This window comes from Annulohypoxylon truncatum, assembly GCF_022578515.1.
Source record: "Annulohypoxylon truncatum strain CBS 140777 unplaced genomic scaffold F4807scaffold_15, whole genome shotgun sequence".
Classification (NCBI taxonomy): Eukaryota; Fungi; Ascomycota; class Sordariomycetes; order Xylariales; family Hypoxylaceae; genus Annulohypoxylon; species Annulohypoxylon truncatum.
In genome coordinates, this window is record NW_025953801.1 from 197147 (window position 1) to 213500 (window position 16354).

At 49.7% G+C, this 16354-nt stretch overlaps 6 protein-coding genes across 6 annotated transcripts; 4 read left to right on the plus strand and 2 right to left on the minus strand.

The window, feature by feature from the left end:
* The first annotated feature begins 704 nt into the window (after nucleotides 1-704).
* F4807DRAFT_76540 (glycosyltransferase family 2 protein) lies at nucleotides 705-4069 on the plus strand. The gene is made up of 3 exons (XM_048003461.1): nucleotides 705-1190; nucleotides 1260-1426; nucleotides 1479-4069. The coding sequence occupies exons 1-3, from the start codon at nucleotides 1152-1154 to the stop codon at nucleotides 3739-3741; spliced, it is 2469 nt and encodes an 822-aa protein (XP_047854390.1). The 5' UTR covers nucleotides 705-1151; the 3' UTR covers nucleotides 3742-4069.
* A 702-nt stretch (nucleotides 4070-4771) lies between these two features.
* F4807DRAFT_460165 (BAR domain-containing protein) lies at nucleotides 4772-6047 on the plus strand (the record flags this gene model as incomplete). The annotated part of the gene is made up of 6 exons (XM_048001485.1): nucleotides 4772-4806; nucleotides 4877-4958; nucleotides 5019-5101; nucleotides 5163-5760; nucleotides 5818-5949; nucleotides 6012-6047. The coding sequence occupies 6 exons, from the start codon at nucleotides 4772-4774 to the stop codon at nucleotides 6045-6047; spliced, it is 966 nt and encodes a 321-aa protein (XP_047854391.1).
* Nucleotides 6048-7334: 1287 nt separating this feature from the next.
* Nucleotides 7335-9902, minus strand: F4807DRAFT_76638 (uncharacterized protein). Its single transcript, XM_048003462.1, has one exon. It carries the CDS (start codon nucleotides 9555-9557, stop codon nucleotides 7395-7397), a length of 2163 nt encoding a protein of 720 aa, XP_047854392.1. The 5' UTR covers nucleotides 9558-9902; the 3' UTR covers nucleotides 7335-7394.
* A 603-nt stretch (nucleotides 9903-10505) lies between these two features.
* Nucleotides 10506-11824, plus strand: F4807DRAFT_424718 (ETC complex I subunit conserved region-domain-containing protein). Its single transcript, XM_047997897.1, has 3 exons — nucleotides 10506-11336; nucleotides 11428-11532; nucleotides 11602-11824. Exons 1-3 carry the CDS (start codon nucleotides 10753-10755, stop codon nucleotides 11669-11671), a joined length of 759 nt encoding a protein of 252 aa, XP_047854393.1. The 5' UTR covers nucleotides 10506-10752; the 3' UTR covers nucleotides 11672-11824.
* Nucleotides 11825-12403: 579 nt separating this feature from the next.
* F4807DRAFT_424719 (uncharacterized protein) lies at nucleotides 12404-14224 on the plus strand. Its single transcript, XM_047997898.1, has one exon. The coding sequence runs from the start codon at nucleotides 12595-12597 to the stop codon at nucleotides 14002-14004; it is 1410 nt and encodes a 469-aa protein (XP_047854394.1). The 5' UTR covers nucleotides 12404-12594; the 3' UTR covers nucleotides 14005-14224.
* F4807DRAFT_424723 (Yip1-domain-containing protein) lies at nucleotides 14220-15770 on the minus strand. The gene is made up of 3 exons (XM_047997899.1): nucleotides 15501-15770; nucleotides 14750-15353; nucleotides 14220-14684 (listed from the first exon to the last, which is right to left on the minus strand). The coding sequence occupies exons 1-3, from the start codon at nucleotides 15571-15573 to the stop codon at nucleotides 14435-14437; spliced, it is 927 nt and encodes a 308-aa protein (XP_047854395.1). The 5' UTR covers nucleotides 15574-15770; the 3' UTR covers nucleotides 14220-14434.
* Between the last annotated feature and the right edge of the window lie 584 nt (nucleotides 15771-16354).

The following is a 16354-nucleotide window of genomic DNA, read 5'->3' on the forward strand; positions in this document are numbered from 1 at the left end:
AAGCATCAGATAGTTATCGTCACAAGTCCGTACACAAGTCCGTACACTGGCCCCGTCTGTGCTTATTAGTCGTCGTACGCAGTGAACCATCTGGCCAAATTCAGTACGGCTGGGATCTGTCACCATCTTCCATCTTATACCTGGTAAGTCCAAGCCCTACAGATGCGATTCACCTGCAGATCCCGCCCGTCAGCAGGTATATGTATTTACCTGGATACTCGCCAAGAGAAGAGTCTAGATTCCAAACATCGCCTGATTGATATAGAAACAGCTCGTTAACCTCGAAATCCAGCTGCTTGCCTCTTGCCTCCCTTACTTATCCTTAGGTGCTCGCAGTCTTTTCAAGACAGTCTAAACGCCTAGAGGCCTGTGATCGTCCAACTCGGTGCCGCTACCGAAAAGTGAGACTACTTTCGACTACATTCATTCATTCAGCCACCTTGTTTACTACCAGTCCGTCATAGATTCAGGTACGTAAGCACACCCTTGTTCTGTATTTCCAATCTCACTTGCAACAATACACATGGACGCTCTCCCATATATGATAAACCCTCTCTTAGCATCACAATCTCCTTGCTACACTTAACTTACCAAAGCATATCCAGGGTCAGAAGAGCAAGCTCTAAATCCATTAAGACGTCATATGTGACGACTAGACGAGGTACCAACCTGTTCAAATCGTTCACATATAGAGGCGTTTTTATTTTTATCCTATACGGATATTCGTGGCACTTCGTCTTGCCCTTCGAGGTCAACACGGCAGTACTCTACGCCACCTCCACGCCCAGAGATTCGGGACACCACTGCCACAAACCAACCATTACCAAACACATACTTTTTTGTGTGGGAAGGCTTCAACGTGGACCGACTTCCTTTCTTTTCCGAACTCACGAGGTCCGAGACGAGGGTCCCTTGCATCTAAGCTGCACGTAGCCGCAAATAAACATCATTGTGTAACGCGATAGCCTGTCACCGCCTGGGCCTTAACTAAGAGTTATAACGATGATTATATGAGAAACGAGCCATCCAACAGCCCTTATCCGAGCCGGAGATAAAAGAACTCGAAGATATTTATTTATCTCAGGAGAATCCCACAACTTTGTTCACCCATCGGCCAAACCCACACAACCATTCAACTCGCCCACCCAAAGATGGCGCAGGATATCACGAAAACATGGCCGGTCCACGAGGTATGGAAATTCTGATACATACAAATGTAACCCCATCTTTCAAACCCTTTTACTAACACACCCTCGCAGATCATCTACACTGCCATCGTAGGCGTCGTCATGCTGGCAGCCCTTCTTGAATGGTTCTTATGGCTGTCTGCATTCTTGTACTGCCTGGTCAAAGTCTTCCAGAAAGCAGAACACTGGACAATCAGGGTGTTAGCAGTTATCATTGCTATCCTTTTCACTGGGTTTCGGTATGTTTCTAAATTGTGTCTTACTACTTGAGTATTGCTAACATTAAAATAGATTTATCTTCTTACCTATCATGGTGGTTACCCTGCCTCTTCCTGGCGAAATCACGCAATATTGGCCAGCTAACATGGTCGATGTTCTTCAATGGTTTGCCTTTTGGAGCTTTGCGGGACTTTTGACTATCCCGTGGCTTTTTTGCGTTTATCAGCTTGTCACCCATCAACTCGGTAGGACAAAACGTGTTAAGGAGGTATTGGATGAAGTTTCTGCGCCGAAAGTCGTTATCGTCATGCCCTGTTACAAGGAGGACCCGGATGTCCTCGTCACCGCTATCAACTCGGTCGTGGACTGCGATTACCCACCTTCATGCATTCACGTATTTCTCTCATTCGACGGAGACCAAGAAGATGAACTCTACCTCAACACGATTGAGAAACTTGGTGTCCCTCTGACGTTGGAATCGTATCCTAAGAGTATCGATGTCACATACCGATCAGCTCGCATTACGGTCTCTCGGTTTCCTCACGGAGGGAAACGCCATTGCCAAAAAGCGACCTTCAAACTCATCGACAAAGTCTATAAGGAGTACCTCAAGCGGAACGACAATCTCTTTATCCTCTTCATCGACTCCGATTGCATCTTGGATAGAGTCTGTTTGCAAAATTTCGTCTATGATATGGAGCTAAGCCCCGGTAACAGCAGAGACATGTTGGCCATGACGGGCGTCATCACTTCAACAACCAGGAAGCACAGTATCATTACTCTACTCCAAGATATGGAGTATATTCACGGTCAATTATTCGAGAGAACGGTGGAGTCCGGATGTGGTGCCGTCACTTGTTTGCCGGGCGCTCTGACTATGCTTCGGTTCTCCGCATTCCGAAGGATGGCCAAATATTACTTTGCCGATAAGGCTGAGCAGTGCGAAGACCTATTTGATTTCGCCAAGAGCCATTTAGGCGAAGATCGATGGCTTACGCATCTTTTCATGATTGGCGCGAAGAAGCGCTACCAGATCCAGATGTGTACTTCGGCATTTTGCAAGACGGAAGCGGTGCAGACTGTCCAGTCGCTGATTAAGCAACGGCGAAGATGGTTTCTTGGGTTTATCACAAACGAAGTCTGCATGTTAACTGACTGGCGACTTTGGAAACGGTACCCTATCTTACTCGTGGTGCGGTTTATGCAAAATACGATACGAACGACAGCTTTGCTTTTCTTCATCATGATGCTCTCGATAATGACGACAACCATGAGGGTCGATCAGCTACCCGTCGGATTCATCGCCATCTCGCTTGGCCTGAATTGGCTGATGATGATATACTTTGGTTTCAAGTTAAAGCGGTACAAGGTCTGGCTCTACCCGATGATGTTCATCCTTAACCCTTTCTTCAACTGGTACTACATGGTATACGGAATCTTCACTGCTGGCCAACGAACCTGGGGTGGACCGCGTGCCGATGCTGCTACAGCGGATGCGCATACGACCCCTCAACAGGCTGTCGAGCAAGCCGAAAAGGCGGGAGACGATCTCAATGTTGTGCCGGAGACCTTCATCCCAGCTGCCGAAGTACTCAGACAGAAGAGCAAAGGGAAGGAGACTAGCGGGGTTCAGAGGACGAAGAGCAAGGTCCTACCTCCGGAGAAGATCGAGGGCAAATTTGCCGCCCCAGAGAAAAAAGCAAATGGATTTTACGCGTATCCAGGAGAGTCGACTTACAGCTTCTATACGCCTGATGCCGATTCCTCCCTATTCGGCGGCCCTAGTTCGCATCATGCTCTCCACAGTCGCGATTCGGTAGAGAGTTTCCTGACTACTGGAAATAATTCGGTATATTTTCCCCGACGAGTAGAGAGCATCATGGGAGATGAAGATCGGAAGAAATATGAGATGGCGCAAGCCAACCAGTATAACCAATTTGTTGAGAAGTCTAAGAAGTATGCAATCCCTCCACGAGGCCAAGTATACGAATTCACAGACATGGAACTCGCGAAAGGAGGTTGGGAAGGAAGTGAAGGACGACCCGAACGTAACTACAGAGACGACGCTAACGAAAGCGGTCCCGACTCGCTATCTTCTCGCGCGCCCTCTCCTGGGCCTCGATCATCTTTACTGGGCCACCAGGACACCTCACAGGCTCAAAGGCAGAGCCTGGGTGTACCGAGGGGGCATCATCACCAGCGGAATAGAACAGGGAGGAGTCCACTCGGCCGGAATAGCCCGATTCACGCATCCTCACCCGAAATCGATGAGGTGGAGATAGACAGGTCTAACTCGGGTCGGAATAGGTCGCATAGACCGAATACACCCAAATGAAGGAAACTGATTGGATGACGAATCATTACATTTAGAAGCCCGACTCTGTGGGCGTATTGCATAATAGGTGGTAACTTTGGAAGTTGCATTATAGAGGGCGTCTATTGGGCAAGGGAAAGCAATGCATTTATGACGCTGTACAGGACAGCAGTTTACATACACGTTGGCTTTTTTGGGGACATATTCCTTAATTACATACCGCACAGTTTATCGTTTATAGAACGTTGCTGTATCATGGGTGGTCTACTCTTGGGAGACAAGATTATACTCACATACGAATCTAAGTTATTTCCCAAGTCTCATAGGTACTGAATATCTCACTTCTGCCAATGCTGTGAATGGATATGATGTTGAGTTAAGAATATCTATACTACGCAGCCCCGACATCGTGCCTCTAAGTTCACAGACTCAACTGTCTTTAGGTAGGTATCTACCTGGTGTAGGTAACGAACATTGAGTTATTTCTATGCCAGTTTAGGATTATGCTAGGACCAAATAACCATAAGTAAACATCTTAAAAGTAACAACGGCAATAAAAATTAAACTTGATATTAGAATACTGCAGTTATTAAGCACTTGTAAGTCTGTTACGGAGTAAGTACCTATGCCTAGGAGTTTCTTAATTCTGGGTAGCCGGAACTTTATTTGACAGTAATCTGCTATGAAATGAAGACAGCCGATCGCACCTGGTGATTATCCTAACGGTCGCACTTTACGTAAATTGGGGGTGAATGCAACAAACTCACGTGTCAGCAAGACCTAGGGCTAGTAAAGTGCGATTGCTAGCAGCTAGCAATTACGCTAGGTGGCTGTTGCACTGTGTTACCCCCCCTGACAAAGCCAGAGCCAGGCAGTCGACAACGCCAAAACTCTATTGTCTCTAGGAATTGGACTTGTAACCTTGGAACCTTGATCACTCGAAACGGTTATCTGTCTATTTCATACTAAAGCAGCACACCAACGATCCCCGAGCGATTCCATCCACATCCGAGCTTTAAATCCAAGCCTTTCGCGTTCCCGATTCTCCATCATGGACAACTTTAAGGCATTCGGCAGTAGTCTGAGGTATGCTGACCATTGAAAGCTGTTATTGGAAGTACCTGCATTTGCGAGCCAGACGCTGATATCATGCTAGCAATATCGGCTCGCAGATTACGCCTTTCGCTTCGCGTACTTTTCAGTACACAAAGGAGCAGCTGGGCCAGGCCGAGGACAAGGTAGGAGTTGGAGTTTGATGGTAGAAATATTGGTAATCTAGCTAACGATGAAATATCCAGACTCAGCTTCCACCCGATTATATCGACCTCGAGAAACGTGTTGATGCTCTCAAGCAGGTCCATCAAAAGATGCTTGCAGTGACGTGAGTCTATCTACTGTGATGTGTAACTGCTTCAAGCTAACATTGTTTGGGTTTCTCATAGCTCACAATACTCCCACGAAGCGTACGATTACCCTGCCAACATCAAGGAGAGCTTTTCGGACCTAGGCCGTACTGTTAGCGAGAAGGTTCAGCTTCTCTCCTCCGCCACTACCCCCGCCGAAGCCCAAGCTGCCTTAACCGCCCCCCCTACCGCGAAGCCGCAGCCAAAGACTTTCTCCCACGCCATCGCTCGCGCCAGCTTAACGAGCTCCCAGCTTCTGCACCAGCAACACACCGGCGCCGGCGAGGATCCCCTTGCGGCCGCGCTCGAGAAGTATGCGTTGGCTAGCGAGCGACTAGGCGAGGCTCGCCTCGCGCAGGACGCTCAGATCCAGAGCCATTATCTGGCTGGATGGAACACCACATTGAACACCAACTTGATGTTCGCGACGCGCGCGCGCAAGAACGTCGAGAAGGCGCGTCTGACGCTCGACTCTGTCAAAGCTCGCGCCAAGGGAACCACTTGGAAGATCGGTCCCACGTCTCCGCGCGAAGATCACCCCACGGACGAACTGAGCCCCGAGGCTCAGGAGGAGATCGAAAAGGCCGAGGATGATTTCGTCACTCAGACTGAAGAGGCCGTCAGTGTTATGAAGAATGTAAGTTATATTCCATTCTTCTATCCGCATGCTCGGTCGACTAATATCGTATAATAGGTCCTCGACACCCCTGAACCCCTTCGCAATCTTGCAGAGCTTGTCGCTGCTCAGCTCGAGTACCACAAGAAGTCTGCTGAGATCCTGAGCGAGCTTGCTCCCGTCATTGAGGGCCTTCAGGTTGAGCAGGAGGTAAGTTAAATAAAAATTCTATCCCATGTATCGTAGACGTTATATCTGACAAATCATTATAGGCCAACTACCGCAAGAGCCGCGAGAGCGCTTCTTAGATGATTACTGTCCACGATACCCACGAATGCAACAAGCGCCCCTATCGTAATGTTTTACGATGAGGCGGGACCACGGAGAATCGTTAGGACCTGTTGGGACAGTAGCAGATTTGTCAAAGATTCCCCTTCTCTTTTCCTTTTCCTGCCACCTGATCTGGCATCCTGCGTGTTTGAACGAGTGTGATATAGACGGGAAATACGTCCTTGAAGGATTTCCCTAGTGGATTTTGTTACTTTCAATGCTTCATTTCCACTTCCGTTTGGGGATCGATCGGTTGGCGCTATTCTATAACTCCAGCTTCTTACGTATCCGTGAATGTAAAGCGATGCAGTGAGAATGAATCTATCTTATTACATATCCATAGATCGTTTAAAAGGTCGTATACTTTGTTGTCGGTACCGTGTTATTGTAGAATAAAAGATCATCGTAGTTCGTAGCTCGCAAGGTGGATGAACTGAAAGGTATTGATAGGCATTATTAGTATGGGACCCCTTCTGAAAAAGCTGCTATTTTTCAAGCTATCATAGCGGGCGAACGCGTGGATAGTCGGCTACAAATTCATTCCAGAGGCAACAAATGGATCACAGTGGATTACAGATCAAATATAGGTGTATGGTTTTTGAAAACCGAAACAGTGGCATCAGAGCATGGGAGAGCTTGCAGCGCGTGTTAGCATTCAAAGGCTACTTATTTAGTAGGTAGTTCATAACTATTAGTTCTCGTTGCGCGAAACGATACTATCAAATGCAATATTCAAGTAATACTGGCACGGTGGATTACTAGAAACCCGGTGCAATCATTTCGTCTTCCTCATGCCGATGCTCAAGGCATCGATCACAACGAAAAAGAGGTGATATCAAAAATTGCGCTCACTACGATCCACGAGGGATAATAGAAGAGGGTCGACTCCGCGCTGTGCAATGCAGGTCTCTCCCCTTGGCAGCCCTCATGCTTGAGCGAGGGCTGCCTGAACAAGGTAAGTATGAAGAAGAAAGGAAAGAAAAGATTAAAAGCCGGGAGGAAAGCCAGGTATTTATACCTTTTCCCAGAGGCGCGCTAGGGCGGTGAATCAGTAGAATACCTCCAAGGCAACTGCTGCCTGCACTGTGCAATTTCCTGTGACGAGGTTGGGGGGTTTCGGATTAGTCATGTGACAAGAGGCAGATCATCCAATCAAACGATTCCGGTGTGGATACAACATTTGCATGATGCAGGAGCGATTTAGGAACGTCTGATAATTGAGTGCAAGAGCACCTACTACGTCGTATGTCGCTATTACTCAGTACCAGGTAGGTAAACGAAGAGAGAAGGATCAATGTTGTATAACTAAATCTATTTCACTCTTTTCATGTGAAAAAGAACTTGTCAAAAAGTTCATTGCTAAACCTTTGCCGAGCTTCTTCCAAATTCCATCCTTGCTTTTGTGCAATTTGACCAAGCGTTTCTCGGAACTCAACGATGGCATCGCGGTACGATTCCTTCATGTACTCAACCATGGGCTGCCCACGAACAGTCATAGTGGCCCATTCCTTAGCCCAATGCGGCCGTGTCTCTAGATACTTTCCCTGGTTGTCTTTCAGTTCCATCCATTGATCGATGACGTATTGCGCATATGGAGTCCATTCCGCCTCCATATTCTGCAGTGTTAGAACCTCGATCGAACAAGTGCCCAACTTATGTCCACGGAACGGCGCCATAGTCACATTGGAGGGGCCAGTAATGCGCATCTCGAGGGGCATACGTTGGGGGCATGTGTCGCTATGCTTGTACGCGGCTAGTATCGCATCCCACCACGCCTTCTGCACAAGAGACCAGTTAATTTCCGCATCCGGCTTCGCGTCCTTCAAACTGCCAACCTTAGGCTGCAATGGGATCTCGAGCTCTGTGTCTCTGACTCTGACATTCTGAATGGCTCTCCGGAAGTGTAGCGCATCTGGTAGCTGCGTTCTAATTGTATCCTTCGGGTCGGTGATATTCGGCATGGCATATAGACCTAGTTTCGACAGCAACGTAGTTTGCGCCCAGGGGAATATGTTCTGCAACTTGAGGAAAGCTTCGGAGTCTTGGATGACTTGGATAGCCACGGTCTCGACCCACTGGAGAAGAACGCCGGCCTTGCTCGGGTAGTCCTTCGCTCCTTGGCCGTCTTCCGTGTTGTTCCAGCAGTTCACCCAGACCTTGCTCGTGTACGGGAACCAGAACCATTCTGCATAAAAGTCGTCTGCCGCACGCTTCTCAAAGTCCGCTTGAGCCTGGACACGTTGCTCTGGCGACATCTTGATCCGCAGGGGTTCGGGAATGTCCTCATCCGCCAGTTCGGGAGGAGGCGGGATGGCCTGCATAACGGGAATTTGTACAGGGGTCATAACTGCGTATGTCATGGGGTCAAGCTCAAGAGTAATGTGGGTGGCGATTCCCAAGAGTCCAAAACAACCACTAGCTACGGACATGAAGCTAGGGTCCTTGTCTTTGCTGATGGTTTGCAGGTTGCCGTTGACATCTACGTACTCGATGGCGTATACCAGATCGCTAAGAGTTGGATGTCTTCGGCCAGCACCATGACAGATTGGGGCGTTGGACCCTCCCATGGTGATCTCTACCATGATGACATTCAACGGGAGAGTTGAAGCGGCGTCTAGCTTCTGTTTGTTGCACCACCTCCTGAACATTTGATTAGTCACCGCGGTACCAACCCGAACGAGTCGCTTCTGCCCTCTTTGAGGCGTTCCCACAAAGTCGATGCTATTGAGCTCTGTGCCACGGACGAAGAATTGGGACCCGGGTAACGATACGATATTCGGAAGCTTTGTAGCTTCAAATAAGCCTAGAGTCGAGATGATGATCTGACCGTTATCGCTGAAGACTGGAGACCATGAATGGCGATATCCAGATGCTCTAACCCTCAAGCCACGAGCCTTTGCGTGCTTGACAATCTGTTGAATGCCATAAGATGTGCTCGGGATATAGGTAAGACTCGGGGTGTTCTTGACAGTAAGGCCCCAATTCTGAAACTTCTCTTCGACGTGAACAGCGATCTTCACCTTTTTGCTTTCGTCGTTGTAAAGGGTTACATGCTCATGCATGCCATGAATTACATCGGAGAAGGCAGAGCGTAATTCTTCGCCAATTGAGAGGTGATCCCCTTCATTAGATAAGGCCGGTAATTCATCACGAGCACCGACAGATAGGCCCACGTCGAAATCGTCAGGGAGGTCGTCGGCTGCCTTCTCATCTTCAACAAATTTTCGTATCAAGCTCTTTTCCTGGGCGGAATATCGCTTGAGGATGTCGCTATATGTACCATCGGACTGAGATTTCCAAAAGACACGCAATAGTCTGCGAACAGATTCTTCTCGAGGCACATTTATGTCTGGGGAGACAATGTCGTCGAGAAGCTCCGCTAGCCCCGGCAACTGGCTACCAAGCTCATCGTCATTGTCGTGTAGCTTCTCCGAGAGCCTCGCGAGTCTGCTTTTCGACCTCTCAAAGATGGGTTCTGTGTGGGACATGGTGAAGACAAGATTGCTATACTCAAATATGACAGTCTAATGACTTGAATATTTGTCTAAATGATTTGGAGTAACGAAAGCTACGGGGACGAAGATCAGGTATTTGTATTCACGTCCCTGAAAGAGATCCAGCTTCCATCATATAGGTACACTGTGTGTATTAAAGCATCCTGATCCACGCTCTGATCCGCAGCGCCAACAGCCGCATTATGCGGTCTGTAATACGTCAGGGGGAACAATAGGCTTTTCTCATTACTTTTTCGTTCTAGACAACGCCATGCTCTGAGTTCGTATACCATCGTATCAAGAATACTCAGCTCATGTCAACAATGATTGTTAGCTGTGACTAACCGCTTCATCTTATAAGCTTACACCTACCTCACCGATCAGCAGGCCTACTATGGTAAGCATCTTTGCACCACATTATAGCAGTAAATAAGTCCTAGACTGTCTGGGACATCATCACACCGACTTGGCACGACAATTCTAATCACACGATACTTCCAACCCCTATCCGCCCCCAAGGAGTGGCGTCTGTCGGTCAGATGGCCAAGACTACGAGGCTGGGACTTGTGCTCGGAAAATATGTAGCAATTGGATAGTACAAAAGTTATACACCTATATGTAGACCTTGGAGGAATGAAATGTACGTAAGCACTGCCTATCATACTTTAGTACGTATATTGCGAGCTGAATGCTAGAATATCCCTTACAGAATGTATTGGCTTCTTGATATCAGACCATCATTGCAGGATGGCCGGCCTGTTAAAGAGCGAATTCGACTTGTAATATGTCATTGTCTTGTATACTAAGACATGGCAATCTTTATAGTCTAGATTTGTGAGTTCGTGAAATATCCTTCGTTTTGAATGAAAGGGGTTAGAAATTGACATAGATCCGGATAACTTCATATCTAATCTATCATAATGCAATAACCCCCACCAACGTGAACTCTCACGTGATCCCAGCTCTGACGTTCGTTTTCGAGCTTTAAACACTCACAGAGCTAAAGCTCACTTAGAAATCCGAATCCCTCAATTGGACCGAAGAAATCGACCGACCTTCTCCAATCCCACCACCTTATTCGAAGCAACGCTTCCGAACCCAGTATCGCGCAGCACAGGCAACTACGTACAAAAGCCCACGCACACACCGACAGACAGACCGATAGACACAGCAGAAAGAAAAAAACGCCATGCGGTCGTCGTTACGACTCCTCGCGGCCGTCAAGCCGGGCGCGCGGTACCTCGAGCCGGGCGTACCGACGGGGCTGACCGGAATATGGACGCACGTGGCGCCGCGGTCGGCGCTACTGTTCTGGTACGCGCGGACGCTGGAGAAACTCCAACAGTTCCCCGAGGCGTCGCTGTACCGGCAGTCGGTGGAGGCGCTGACGCGGCACCGGCAGGCCGTCGTCGCCGCCGTCGAGCCCCCCGGCCACGCCGAGTGGGAGGCCAAGGTGCGGCAGATCGTCGAGTCGCAGCCCGACGAGTCCTTCCCCGTCCGCAGCACGGGCCCGCCGCAGGGCGGCCCCGCGGCGGGGCCCGCGACGATCCTGAAGCATAGGGTTAATGACGATTTGTTCCTGCATGAGGTTAGTCGGAAGAGGGTCGATAAGCGGTATGAGGAGTGGGATGGCGAGGCGGATGAGGGGCCGGGCTCGGAGGGGCTGAAGGGCCCGGAGGATAGGCAGGATTTTGAGAAGATTTTCCGTGAGCCGCGCGAGAGGCCTGGTGAGGGCGTGCCGTGGGAGTCGGAGCCCCAGTTGACTGCTGATCAGTTAGTTGCCCCCACGATGATTTGTCTAGTGGTTTACTAGATTTTGTATGGTATTTATGGTGATTCTGATTGCTAACGGTGGTGGTGATAGGATTGAGGAGATCGAGAACAAGCTAGGGAGTGGCTTGATTGAGGAAGTAATAAAGCTGGCCGAGAACGAGTGCAAGCTCGTGGATATCATGTACGAGAACAAGGTGTAAGTACTATACATTCCACTGGTCACTCACAAATAAGGGGTTTTGAGGATGACTGACAGATAATACAGATGGGAGGACCTAGAGGAGAAGCCGGCCGAGGGTCAATGGACGTACTTCGAACGACACAACACCGAATAAGGGGCTTCACATCTCTCGGCGTGAGATGCCGTTCCAAAATTCCGCGAATTTGCCTCCATGTGCCGTTACAGAGCACATGTACAGTATAGAGGGAAACCCTTGTACATATGAAGTATGAATTAGATTATGAAACGTCTTTAAAGATACCTAAATATGCATCTTAGAGTGTTCGGACCTCATACCTGTCATCTCAGACATGGACGAGTCGTTTTGTTTTTCGGGCAGTCCTACCTCTCAAGTAATTGGGGGTACCGAATCCTTCATCCTCAGGCTTTCTTAGCCAAGTTCCACATAAAGATTTAAGGGTAAGGTCACCACCATCTTCATCGTCCCTTGGAAGATAGGGGTAAGAACTTATCCCTTTATTGCTTGCTCAAAACTCTACGAACGAGTCAATTCAGCATGGTCTAGTAGCAAATTGTAATAGCAGACTTGAGAAAGAATCACAGATCTGAGCCATACAACATATCCAATGTAGTGGATTGCGTTTATATGCCTCTTGTTAAGAGATAATGGAAGGTAAGAACTACCCATGATCTTGGTTAAAAATAAGCCAAACAAAAGAGGAGCTATTACTGCAAATATTCTGTAAGACTCATTAGCTTGCAAGCCATTCTATATAAATATACCAAATCCTTATGTCTTTATTGTGTACTATAGTAGGAAGCAAATAGTGATGCAGATGAAGCGTTGGGTCGCTGGAATCAGCCACTAATGCAAGCACGGTTCGGCCCGCAAACGCTATTACCATCATTTTCAACGAAACTTGAAAACTTAAGAATAAACCAGACATTCAATTGTATCAAATCTTTACTTCTTGATAACTTTACAGTAATCCTGTTGTAAATCTACTGTTTAGTAATGGGGTTCTAATACAAGATTAGATTTGAAAGTGCGCATCTGCTTGGTTAAAATAAGAAACCATGGGGCCGTTTGCGCTCCCGGTACCTAGTTATCGTCTCGGGGTACACTTGCGCACTGGGAAGAAGAAAGCGGCCGACGATGAAGAAAACGTCTTGTCCGAGACAGAGCGGGATATTCCATCACGTCTCCCCTCAGACTCCATCAATCCTCTCAGCCACCCGCCCGACACTCTCCGGCAGTTTGCCGTCGCCGGCTTGTTACCTGAAGAGGAGGTGCCATCAAAACTGCACCCCTTATTTCCGCACAAACCACTCCCATCTATAGGGAAGGGAAGGAGACAGGGAGCACGTCATGATAGCGTGATATCCACAGCCAGCGGAGTCGAGAGCGAGGATGACAGAGGAGCTGCGAAACCCCAAGATAAGGGTACTTCAGTGAGACAGCTCACGGAACGACTAAGACATGTGAGTACTATGACGGCTATTTTGCACCGGTGTCTCAGCGACGGCGACATCGCCCGGGCGAAACGGGCCTTCGGTCTGCTGATTCAGAGTAAATTCGTCGATATTCGACTCGGCGGGCTTTGGGCGGTGGGCTCGGAAATACTCATGCGGGACGGCGAAGCAGATGAGCAACAGAGTAGACAACCCCCACCACCATCATCACCCCAAGAGCAGCAACAAGCCGTAAACGAAGAAGAACAGGATGTAACACGCCGCTGGGGCTCGGCCGCCAACATAGACAAGGTGCGGACCTACTTCGAGAACCTAATCCAGCAGCACCCGCACGACCAGCACCGGCCTCACCTGACCAGCGCGCTAGACTTCTGGCCCGCGCTCTTCGGCGCCGAGATCTACAACCTAGACGCCGAGTTCCGGCGCGCTCGGCGACGTCTCGAAGACTCCTTCTCTTCCTCCTTCTCCGAGGATAGTTTTATGGAGGAAGACGGTTTTGACGCCGATGTAAGTATGGATGTGGATATGGATACGGACGAAGCCTCCGAGACTCACAGACGCCACCGCCACGACGACGACGGCGGCGGTGCGGGAAGGGACCGCGTGCGCTGGGCGGCGCGCGACGAGCTGCGCTCCGAGACGCAGGGCGCGGCCGAGCGCATCGCGCGGCAGATGGACGCGACGATGGAGAACGCGCCGTACGCGTCGCACCGGGGCCTGCTGTGGCTGCGTGCCAACCTGGCTCTGTTCGTCGGGGACCTGCACATCCCGTCGCGGCTGCTCGACGACGGGGGTCGCGCGGAAGAGGGCGAGGGCGAGGAGGCGCTGCGCGCCCGTGCTGAGACTATCGAGGAGCGCGGGGCGCTGGATAGACGCCGGGAGGAGCAGGAGCGGGCTAGGACGATGTTTCGCAAGATTTTGGATGGGGGAGGTGAGTTAGATAGATGGGCGTTGAAGTTTGTGAACGCGGGTGAGGAGGAGGAACATGATGTGAGTGTGGAGGATGAGTGGTAGGTGGTTATATACCCCGGGTAACGATGGATACCCCTATTGCATTGATATATCTATACAACGCCTCTGGAGCTCTTGTACTATGTCTCCTACCTAATAGTGCCTAGGTACTAAATCCTTTAAAGATTCGCAAAGGAAATTTGAGATCGTAAGATCCATGAACTCGAACACTGTACGATACTCGTAGCAACGCAGAATATACCCAAGTAGGGGCGTAGTGGAAGTTAAACGGCAATACACGTGCCATATTTCGAATATCTTGACCATACAGTGACATCTAGAGTACAAGCAAGCGTAGAATATAAACACGCAATTATAACATGCCGCACGCCGGTCCAATGCAAATTACCCTCGCGTCAAAGGTCGACCCGTCTGACTTTTGACTTCGTTCTCACTCATCCGCCTCCATGATCCGGTGTTCTTCGTGAAAAGTCTAGCTGATGAAACATAGACATCCCAGCCCGAGGTAGAAGACGAATAGGGGGTACACGGCGATGCCAACTCGGTTCTTGACGACGCCGCTGCCGCCCAGTATACTAACGCCCGCGGCTAGCGACCAGCCCACCAATACGAGGTATACAGGAATTCGGGCGATCGTGGGTAATCCGAAGGCCGACATCACGGACGCGATGACCAGCGGGAACAGGGTATATCCGATGATACACACGCTCTGCGCGAACGAGCTGTCATCTATTAGCACACATTATACCACACCATACCTCCACACGAAGGTCAAGAATAAACTCACATATTCCCACCGAGCAGCTTAATCTGCAGCGTAACCACGGCCTCACCAATCCACACAATAGCAAAAACGCCACTGAACACAATATCCTTCTGCTCCTCCTTGCCGCGCAAGCTCAGAAACAGAGCAAGCAACAAACAAAAGATCAGAGGCCCCCACATATCCCAGTCGCGCAGCCCGGGGCTCATGTTATTCTGGTTGAGCAAGCTTTCGGGATCGAGTACGCGGCCGGCGAGGCCGGCGAGCTCGTCGCGGGCGGCGCCGAGCCCGGCGCCGCGCAGGTTCGCGTACGCGCCGCGCAAGCCCTCGGCGCTCTCGAACATGGTGCCGCCGAACAGGTACCGCGGGTACAGCACCTCGCGCATCTTCGACCACACCGCCAGCAGGTCCCGGCGCACCGTCTCCCACACGCTCTCGTCGATCGTGTTCTGCGGCGCCCGCCGGTCCTCGCCGCCGATGCGCGAGCTCAGGTAGTTCCCGTCCACGGGCCGCGAACCGCTACCACCACCTGCTGCCGCTGCTGAGGAGGAGGTCCCGATGTTCCCGGTTAGCGGCGCGCGCTGCGATTCCGCTTGCGAGAGGGGGTCGTCGAAGTCGTTGAGGTCCGCTGTGGGGGGTGGGTTTGCGTGTAAGTAGGTTATGACATGGTATGGTCTAATGCTACACACGAGACGAAGAAAAGCATAGCAAATCAGGGGATACACCAATGCCTCAAGCAAGGCTAGCTGCCTTCAGGTGGGTATGTATAACTCACCATCGTCAGGATCGATCAGGTCGTCGTCCTCGATCTGCGGACTCTCGTAGTGGTGGCTAGCAGATGAAGCCATTTCGGGGCAAAAGTGGCTTTGGCTTTGCTTTGCTTGGCAGGTCGTGCGGCAAAAGCGACCAAGTATCTCCTTCGATAATTTCTTCGATCAAGTCCTAGCGGATAAAAGCCGTCATCTATCAGGGCCGAGAGGGAGCAGGCCTCCTAGTCGTGCATATGCCGTAGTTACGATGTTGTTTGATTTCCTAAAAGCTTTGGGCGAATTACGGAGTACCACCGTGTCAATTCAAAAGACGTAAGCTTCACATGGTCCAAGCTCCAGGTTAATGTGGGTCTTAGTAAAGCTTTTTGATTGGCTACTTCTAACGAGCCTTCATCCATCGCTGCACTAATTATGTATGTACTACATATACTCCACACATCCATATTCTGTAGGTACGTCACACGTAAATCCATTCATGGCTACATTATGGATGTATTATACATATGTACACACTCGTCACGCCATCCATTTCACGAGTAACCAATTTGTCACTGCCGTGTGCTGCCCGCCATTGCCGCTACGAAGAAACAACAAAAGTAAAGAAAAAAAGAGAATGGATGGATGGGGGGAGGTATCACAATAACGGATTCCGACCCGTTCGACCGATTTTATCCCCCCCTTTAAAGAATCTCTTCTCCATGTGCAGCCATTTGACAGCGCGGCTGCTAGATCAGGAAAGTCACATACGGCAATCCGGCTTGGGAAGGCAGATCCGTCAATATTGCATTATTCTTTCCAGCTATACTTGACAACAAATATTCTGACAATATTCTGTACTTCCATCTAGTCTGGGTATCTC

What these genes read in the sequence shown, in the direction of transcription:
- F4807DRAFT_424718 (XM_047997897.1), top strand. Translation starts at nt 10,753, where the DNA reads ATGCGGTCGTCGTTACGACTCCTCGCGGCCGTCAAGCCGGGCGCGCGG. An exon ending in CCCCAGTTGACTGCTGATCA is followed by an intron (nt 11,337 to 11,427) that starts GTTAGTTGCCCC and finishes TGGTGGTGATAG; the next exon opens with GATTGAGGAGATCGAGAACA. An exon ending in ATCATGTACGAGAACAAGGT is followed by an intron (nt 11,533 to 11,601) that starts GTAAGTACTATA and finishes CAGATAATACAG; the next exon opens with ATGGGAGGACCTAGAGGAGA.
- F4807DRAFT_424723 (XM_047997899.1), bottom strand. Translation starts at nt 15,573, where the DNA reads ATGGCTTCATCTGCTAGCCACCACTACGAGAGTCCGCAGATCGAGGAC. An exon ending in CCTGATCGATCCTGACGATG is followed by an intron (nt 15,354 to 15,500) that starts GTGAGTTATACA and finishes CACCCCCCACAG; the next exon opens with CGGACCTCAACGACTTCGAC. An exon ending in AAGCTGCTCGGTGGGAATAT is followed by an intron (nt 14,685 to 14,749) that starts GTGAGTTTATTC and finishes AATAGATGACAG; the next exon opens with CTCGTTCGCGCAGAGCGTGT.
- F4807DRAFT_424719 (XM_047997898.1), top strand. Translation starts at nt 12,595, where the DNA reads ATGGGGCCGTTTGCGCTCCCGGTACCTAGTTATCGTCTCGGGGTACAC.
- F4807DRAFT_76540 (XM_048003461.1), top strand. Translation starts at nt 1,152, where the DNA reads ATGGCGCAGGATATCACGAAAACATGGCCGGTCCACGAG. An exon ending in AAACATGGCCGGTCCACGAG is followed by an intron (nt 1,191 to 1,259) that starts GTATGGAAATTC and finishes ACACCCTCGCAG; the next exon opens with ATCATCTACACTGCCATCGT. An exon ending in ATCCTTTTCACTGGGTTTCG is followed by an intron (nt 1,427 to 1,478) that starts GTATGTTTCTAA and finishes ACATTAAAATAG; the next exon opens with ATTTATCTTCTTACCTATCA.
- F4807DRAFT_76638 (XM_048003462.1), bottom strand. Translation starts at nt 9,557, where the DNA reads ATGTCCCACACAGAACCCATCTTTGAGAGGTCGAAAAGCAGACTCGCG.